Source organism: Archocentrus centrarchus, chromosome 10, assembly GCF_007364275.1.
Source record: "Archocentrus centrarchus isolate MPI-CPG fArcCen1 chromosome 10, fArcCen1, whole genome shotgun sequence".
Lineage (NCBI taxonomy): Eukaryota > Metazoa > Chordata > Actinopteri > Cichliformes > Cichlidae > Archocentrus > Archocentrus centrarchus.
Window position 1 is genome coordinate 20,061,771 of NC_044355.1, and position 9,046 is coordinate 20,070,816.

A 9,046-nucleotide genomic window follows, 5' to 3' on the forward strand; every position below is an offset into this window, starting at 1 on the left:
AAATGTTACCACACTTTCACACAGCTACTGCATTAGTATCAGTTCTGCTTTTCTTTATTTTCCAAAGCAGCGCTTCAACTACACTGCTTCTCACGTCCTCATTTCTCGCTAAGGTTTTAAAAGCCAGCTTGTTGCTAAGAGTACATGAAGGACTGCAGTTTAAAATGTTTTCAGCAGAGACTCAAATCGTTATTTATCCACAGTTTTCATTAGCGTATGTCTATACGACCTAATGATTATCTGTAGTTGTAACAGTCTCTTAATCATTTTTATGTACACCATGCATTTTCAGTGATTTCAGCGATTGTACAACCATTAAGCGTTGATAGATGATGAAATATGTCAGTAAGTCTCAGTAACTCAGGTTCTGAGGTTGATTACTGAAAGAGAATTCCAACTTCCTCTTCTTCACAAGCTCATCATCCCACATATTTGCACATAAATGTAGGATTTAGTTTATGAGAAGGCTGAGCAGTGCTGCACTCTCCCAGAATGTATATTTTTCCACTTTTGTCAGCACAGAGAAGCTGAACTCATTTTGGCCAGGCTGCTTTATTTGGATTTTTTTTCCCCCAGCTGCTATGTTGGGATTCTGCAGCTTTAAGGGCCTCTTTAACTTGGCAAGTAGATCTGATACATACTGTACAAGCTGAGATGTTTCAAGTGCTTCAAAGAGCATTGGCTTTGTGCAAGGCTTAGACAACAGTGTGGGGAAAACTAGCCGACACAGTTGCACAGTCCTCAAACATGAGGTGAATATGAGATAGTTTTCCCAGCAAGACAGAGCCACATACATGTGTTTTAGCATATTTTAGGAAATCATTATATTGTGTAGATCTGCCTAACAGTCTGTTGGCCACATCATGCACGGGTCACGAAACAGGTTTTGTGCACTGAAATGAAAAAAAAAAAAATTGAATGGGCCTAATACAGTTTTATTATTACAGCAGTCTACTACTATTATTATAAGTTCCTGGAAGTTAGACAGACTCTAATAGTGTAATTTTTCAAAGAAGCTTTCTTGTCATAATAGAAATGAAAGGTTGCGTGCACAGTAGCAAGACCTTGAAACCAAAACAGCTAAAATGAATTCATCGGCCATTAATTTCATTACATTGTTACTTTTCCTGCTGTGGTGCTCCCAGAAAGGTCAATTATTTGCATGTTGCTTCCAGAGCTACAGGAAAGCAGGACTGATGCAAAGAATAAGGCAGTGAACTTATGTTTTAGAAACCCCTGTGAGATGATTTGAGCTTTGTGACACAGCATGTGGTCCCATCAGAAGATGGGTAAACTGTCATAAAAGGATGGGCATGGTCAGCAACAATAATCAGGTGGTCTGTGGTGTTTGAACGATGCTTGGTTGGTACTAAGGGGCCCATGTGCTAAAATAAATATGCCCACACCACATGCCATCTTTTGCAGGAATTCCTTGTTCTCCTGGTCACTGAAGGTAGTTCTTTATAGCTCTAACTATATGTATGGACTATGTCTTTCCTTTTGTTAAACCTAAATTTGAAATAGGATATCTTCATATTGTTAGCTGAATTTTAGAAGTCAGAATTAGGAGTAGGCGAGAAGGGAAAGATTGATAGCAGATAGTGATGAATGTTGAACCACGTTCATCAAAGACATGTTTAATTGAGAAAATTTCATTTGTTTTGGGAGAGAAGGAGGAAACAGCCTAATTAAAAACTGTGTGTAGACACTTGAAGAGAAGGAAAGGAGTGACTCAGTCAGGAACAAACTGATCCAATCAAAAAGTTTGGGACGGGTGTGTGAAGGCTGCAGAGGGGAGTTGGCTTTCCTAATTAAATATCCACTTTGATTTAATTTTAGTGTTGTGTAGCTATAATATAAATATAAAACTGTCAACCTCGAGTCATTATTAAACAAACAAATGCATTTTCAGACTTTATCGAGGATCACAGGCTCATTTTTAAAACCACCTTCCACGTGAGACCAAAGACGATTTACTGCCTCAGCTGAATAATAAAGTTCATTTAATTCTATTCTGCAAAATAGAACTAAAATCTCAGTGACATGTTGCAGATATATCCCGCTGTCATGAAAGATATATGATGTTTCTTAGTGAGGGAAATGAGGCTTTACAGATGGGTCTACACTAGCACTACAAACACCTGAGAAAAACGGGTGCAACAGCTCGTCCTGTTTTTGGTCAGACTCACAAAATATCTCATAAATCACTCACGGGTGCCGCTGTCAGCAGAAACTGCTGAGGATGCAGAGATCAATATGCAGACAAATCCTCTTTGAGTTAACCGTCCTTTTGTCACGACATCACATCATCCGCCAATTCGGAGGAGCCCCTTGGGTTGTTTTTCTCTGAATTCATACATTTTGAGCAACACTAAGCACATTTTCCCATTTCCTGCCTAAGCACGCTAAACCTCTGTCTCTCTCCCATGGGTTGCAAGCTACTTCTCTGTCCATTTTAAATCAGTGGAGCATCAAACACACACAGAGTACACCTAACAGCCTCAGAAGGCCATCAGTGTTATGAGAATTGACAGACGTACACAGATAATCCAACCGTTACAGAAGGTCAAACTAATTTATTTGATGTAGTCATTTTGTTCAGAGTTCTCAGGATCACTGGTCTGTGGTGTAGATGTGATTGGAATGATGAAATGGGCAGTAAAATTGGAACAAAAAAGAAAAAAAGATTTTGATTCATGCACAAATACTGTATTTATATTAACAGAGTCATCTTCAGTCACTGGCATGGGTCAGTAGTAGTTAATAACTCCAAATATTTAGACATGGTTCTGCGTTGGAGCATTTTGTTGTGGGATATAAATTGGTCTGGACTCCGCAGGACTCTGGTGTTAGGCAGCATATTGCTCTTGCATATTTCAGTGAAGATGAGCAGCAAATGGAGCCGGGACCGCTTCATCAACTCATCTCATTGGCAGACAGCGCTGCCACATTACCTCCAGATCCTGTGGTGGCCCACATAACCAGAGTCGTCCAATCCAGATTGTCGCGCGAGGCTGCTACACAGCAAGCCAGCTGGAGACTAAAGGCCCTCGGGGAAATTACTGCCAGATTGCTTGGAAAGAGGCAAAATTGGCCTGCTTATTTGTCAGTGAAGGGTCTGTGTGGTGGACACAGCTGAAATGGAAAAGAGAGGGAGAGAGAGTCTGGGTAGCCTGTTGACTGCACAGGTCCGTGTTGCCTAATGGTGTGTTTAAACTTTGATGTTTAATCAGAAAAAAAAAAGTCTAAAAGCTAGGAAGTGGACTTCTAGTTTCAGATGACAATTTTCCTACGTGATTTTGATAGTGACCCAAAGCCCCAGAACAACCTAGTAAGCAGACCCTGAGTTGGGATCATTTCAGACACTTTATTAGGTACACCTGTCAAGTACAGTTCTTGGAATTCTTCATGGCACAGATTCAAGAGGATGCTGGAAACATTCCTCAGAGATTTTGATCCATATTGACATGATAACATCAATCAGTTGCTGCAGATTTGTCAGCTGCACATCTCTTGTTCCACCACATCCCAAAGGTGCTTTATTGGATTGAGATCTGATTACATTGAGCACTGTCATATTCAAGAGACAAGTTTGAGATGATCTGAGGTTTGGGACATGATGTATTATCCTGCTGGAAGCAGCTATCAGAGGATGGGTACACTGTGGTCATAAAAGGATGGACATGGTCAGCAACAATACTCGGGTAGGCTGTGGTGTGTAAATAATGCTCAGTTGGTTCAAAGGGCCCAAAGTGTGCCACAAACATATCCACCATGCCATTACACCACCAGTACTAGCCTGAACTTTTAACACAAGGCAGGATGGAGCCATGCTTTTGTGTTGTTTACACCAAATTCTGTGAAATAGACAGTTTCTAATCTTCTATTGTCCAGTTTTGATGAACATGTGGGAACTATAGCCTCACTTTCCTGTTATTAGCTCACAGGAGGGGCAACCAGTGTGGTTTTCTGATGTTGTAGCTCATCTGCTTCAAGGTTTGACATGTTCTGTGTTTAGAGATGCTCTTCCACATACCTTGGTTGTCACAAGAGGTTATTTGAGTAGCTCTTGCCTTCCTATCAGCTCGAACCAATTGGGCCATTCTCCTCTGACCTCTGGCCTCAACAAGGCATTTTCACCCGGAGAACTGCTGCTCATTGGATATTTTCTCTTTTTTGGAGCATTCTCTGTAAACACTAGAGATGGCTGTGTGGGAAAATCCCAGCAGATCAACAGTTTCTGAAATACTGAAACCAGGCTCTCTGGTACAAACAACATGCCACATTCAAAGTCACTTAAATCACCCTTTTCCTCATTCTGATGTTTGGTTTTCACTTCAGCAGGTTGTCTTGACCATGTCTTCTTGCCAAAATGTGCTAAGTTGCAGTCATGTGATTGGCTGAATAAACAGTTGCATTAAACAGCAGTCGAACAGGTGTACCTAATGAAGTGACCGGTTAGTGTATATATTAATGAAAGATCTCCTGGCACTATTAAGACCTAAAAATAAAAACACCCTCTGATGATAACAATATTGATTCATGCGCAATAAAATAGATGACTCAGTGAATACCACATTTATATGTGACTATGCATATATAGTGTTGTGCATGCACTATGTCTCCTCCGTTAGTAAAAAGTGTGTGATGTGGCCTGGTTGTTTCTAGTTTCAGCATCATAGCTGTGTAGGCTTCATGGTCACATCACACTAACTCAGATCTCAGGTGAGCAGAGAAACTTTCCGCCTTCAGCAGTGTCAACCTCTGCTCATAAATCATTCTGCACAGTGAAGTCCAAACAAACAAAAACAGCTTTCTGAGTGAAGGACTGCTTAAACTAGAGAACAAAACTGACCCTCTCCAGTGACAACTCTTCATATTTTTGTAATCAGAATTTCCTGGTTGTTATTCATCTTCAGCGGGAGAAACAGTTTCCTCTTGAGCGTTCACTAGAGGTCACTGTTATCCCATCCTTCTAGCACAGACGGACTACACTGATCGCTGTGAGCGTGTCTAAAAAAAACGTTTGCATCAAAAATATAAAAATTTTCTAAGTAAGCGGATGAGTTTGAGTTTGAATGAGACTCCAGCAAAAATAAGACCCGGGCAGCGGCGCAGTTTATCTTATCGATCGCTGCTGATTTGATCTGTTGAGCTCACTGACTAAACTGGAGCCATTAATTGGTTATTTCAGCCGAACTTTGAGTAAAATAGCAAAATTATAACCGTGACCCCACTGGGAGACTAAAGGAAAGGTGCTGCCGGCTTATTCCTAGAAGACTGGGTATTTTGAGCTGAATCACAGCAGAGGCGCGTCACCGCGGGGCGTGGTTAACCGTAAGGGATAACGCCGTATCCCGCGTAACGCTGCAGCTAAGTTACAGTTTGGCACGAGACAGGAGCGGAGGGTCTGAGCAGCTGACCAGCAGCTAAAGTGATGGAGACGAGAGAGATCATTTTATTCACTGTTATTGCCTCGCACTACATTTGGAACGCCGTCTTCGTCTCGTGGCTTTTCACGCAGCTGCCACCTATGGATATGACCGACTATGAATTGTTTATTTGAAGTTGGGCCACCTGATCCTGTTTGCGCCAGGATAGCCGACTAAGCTTAGAGCAAGAGAATTCGTAATGAGTAGTTGTGCAAATGGTCCATTTCCTGACCAGAGAACCGGCGCGGAAAGCAGAATTTCATCCTCCTATCTGCGCGTAAAGGACTTGGACATAACGGCTCCGTTCCCCGCTGCCTGAACCACTGTGCGCTATGTTTTAGTAAGTAAGAAAGAAAACTGTAGTTAGAATAGGAGCGTGTGACAGGATTAATTTTGCTAGCTTTCATGTGAGCGTTTTCTTTCTTTTTCTTTTTTCTTTTTCTTTTTTCGCGCACACCCAGTAATGCACCGCAGTTTAGCAGCTCCACTAGCTCACACGATCTGTAGCAGGACCTGAAATTTGACAGGCAACAGGCCACACCATTCACCGTGAAGGGACGAAACCATTGCTCCGTGATCTGAACTTTCACTAAAACAAGTTTTCAGAGTTGCATCTAAGCGGACCAGCGTGGCAGGAGTGGAACATGGCTTTGCCAGATAGTGGCATATCTGCGGAGGAGATACCCTTCCCGGAGATCATAGAGCTCAATGTTGGTGGGCAGGTGTACATAACCCGCTACTCTACCCTCACAAGCGTGCCAGATTCTTTGCTGTGGGAGATGTTTACTCAAAAGTCAGCCAAAGGACTAGCCAGGGACACCAAGGGGCGCTTCTTTGTGGACCGTGACGGTTTCCTCTTTCGCTACATCCTGGACTACATGCGCGACCAGCAGCTGGTCCTTCCAGACCACTTCCCAGAGCGCGGACGTCTGCAGAGGGAAGCTGAGTTCTTCAACCTGCCGGAGCTCGTCAAGCTTCTGGCACCCAAAATCAGCAAACAGAACTCCCTTGGTGACGAGGGATGTCCTAGTGACACAGAGGACTCCTCACCTGGAACTGACACCGCCCGTACCCTGGGCTCTCTGGGTGCCGCTGCTGCTGCCTGTGCCAGCCTGGTGCCTGGTGCCATGGATGGCAAACGTTCTGGTTTCATCACTATTGGATATCGAGGCTCCTACACCCTGGGGCGTGACAGCCACACGGATGCCAAATTCCGCCGGGTGGCACGGATCATGGTGTGTGGGAAGACCTCCCTGGCCAAAGAGGTGTTTGGGGAAACGCTGAACGAGAGCCGTGACCCTGACCGCCCCCCTGAGCGCTACACATCCCGCTACTATCTCAAGTTCACCTTTCTGGAGCAGGCTTTTGACAAGCTGGCAGATGCAGGCTTTCACATGGTGGCCTGTAATTCCACAGGAACCTGCGCCTTTGCCCATGAGCAGACGGACGACAAGATCTGGACCAGCTACACTGAATATGTGTTCTACCGTGAGTGAGACTATCGGCTTTGTTTCCCCGGTCCCCTCACCCTGTATCCAAGAACCCCCTTCCCCTCCAGCCTCCAGCCATCCTGTCTTTCTCTCTCTGATGGCTTCTGCACCAGTAGATGTACTGTAGATGTTGTGCCCTTCCATCTCTCTTTAGAGCCTCCAGCTTTTATCTTGTGAACAGTGCCCAGCTGCTGCTCTGACTCTTCATACCTTCTCTGCAGATCGAACCTGCAGCCTTCCCCTTCAACCTCAAATTCATCCCCCTCATCCCCAGGCCAAACTTTTGCCCTTGCTTAAGCCGCCGCTCCATCTAGGTGTAGTCCCCAGCCCTGAACCACAGCAACCCCACAGCCTTTCCTGCAGAGACTGATACCTTCTAATCTCCTTTTGTACTCTCTATGTAATGCATCTGCCTTGGTAAAGCACAATTCTGTATCCAAGAGCTAATTTTGTTTAATAAAAACATCAGTGTGTCTATATGACTACTGAACCAGTCATAAGGGCATAAGGGAAAGGGCTTCAAAGAGTTGCCGTGATGTACAGTGCTCTATTTTGCCTGCTTATTCAAGCAGATCGGACTCTCTCCTGCTCCTTTGAACTAAATTACCAAATAATTGGACATCTTATCAGCCTTGAGGGACGTGAGAAACCTCAGCACACACAAAAAAAGGAAGTGTAATCTAATTTCATTCAGTTTTTATTGAATGTGTCCAGTACCATGTGGTTTGGGAACGTGCCATAGTTAATCTGTTCAGCTGTTGTTTGGAGTGAACGGAAGGGAAATGAATGCAGTGAAGTTATTTTGAAAAAGCAGAATGAAGTTGTGTGGTGGTCTCCAAAAAAAACAAAACAAAACAAAAAAACAGGTTGTGTGGCAAATGTTGGAAAACTATTAAAGCTCAAATATCAAGAGATCTTGAGGGGGGAAAAAGGTTGCCGGATGAAGTGTGTGTATTGACTGTGCAGTGGAGCATTCAGTATTTTAATCACCCACACTGATGGGGCAGAGAAGATGGAAGGTGTTACATCACTAATGGCCCACTGCTCTTTTTTCCATTTATTGTGCTTCTTTGAAATTTAAAATTGTCCAGTTACACCTTAAAGATGATTTTGATCTCAGATGTTATCGGATGTTTCTTGAACCATCACTTCCTGTTGTTTCCAAAAGAAGAAAGCAGTAGTTGCCACAGCAGATCATGTTTTGGGGTGTCCTGTAAACGATAATGTTACTCTTAATACTCGGTTTGGTATTAGTTGAAGTAGCTGCATATTTGACTATAGCTTTCTCTTTCTGTAAGTGAATATCCATGAGAAAGGGTAGGATCCACTGTAGCCAGCTGAAGCCCAGTGTTTTCTCACCGCTGTGGCAAGGGCAGTTTATAGTGAGCAGGTGTAACTCTAGTTATGCACAATCGGCTTAGAAAGGAGTGTCAGTTCCAGATACAGCCTCAGGACAGGTCTGCACATCATATACCTCAGCCTAAAATAAACTTAGGACACTTCAATCCAACAAAGGAACCAACCAGATTACACAGAAATCCTGAAACAGTGAGGAAAATACACAAAATGAGGACAAATAAGAGGTTTAATGTAAAACTGCTCGAGGAACAGCCAGCGAGGCAGTGCAGTGCAGGATTTCACCCAGCGACAAGGTGTCGAGTCTGCGTGTGTCTGACAGTTATAATAAATGTATTCTGAAATGTCTAGAAATTGCAATGTTGTGTTTCAGTGTGATGAAGTGTTGTTGACATCCGACTCAGTATGTTAGACGCTGCTGCAGTGCGTCGCTGCAGGCGTAGACAACACTGATATTAAGAGTGTTCTACCAAAAGCAAATTGATTTGTCAAATAAAATATGCTTTCTTTCCATTCTGCTTGTATTTCCATTCCTACCAACAACAACAGCAATGGCGAAGAAAATGGGTTATTTATTTATTTTTTCTTCCAGCTTTTGAATAGCAGGGAGCACAAACTATGATGAAAATAGCACATGCCTTCCCATTACTGCAGTTTTGCGTTTTAATTTTCGGCGACAATGCGAGTCAATCACAAGTAAACCAATTCAAATTTTCATCTCAGCATTTCCTATCAAAGGAGATGTCCTTGGACACAAACTCTCCTTCA

General features: G+C 43.3%; 1 protein-coding gene across 1 annotated transcript; it reads left to right on the forward strand.

The window, feature by feature from the left end:
- The first annotated feature begins 5,357 nt into the window (after positions 1–5,357).
- Positions 5,358–8,791, forward strand: kctd12b (potassium channel tetramerisation domain containing 12b). The gene is made up of 2 exons (XM_030740040.1): positions 5,358–6,947; positions 7,224–8,791. Exon 1 carries the CDS (start codon positions 6,077–6,079, stop codon positions 6,926–6,928), a length of 852 nt encoding a protein of 283 aa, XP_030595900.1. The 5' UTR covers positions 5,358–6,076; the 3' UTR covers positions 6,929–6,947; positions 7,224–8,791.
- Positions 8,792–9,046: the final 255 nt, after the last annotated feature.

Bases quoted from the DNA above. Each gene is read 5' to 3' on its own strand.
- kctd12b (XM_030740040.1), top strand. From the start codon at position 6,077: ATGGCTTTGCCAGATAGTGGCATATCTGCGGAGGAGATACCCTTCCCG.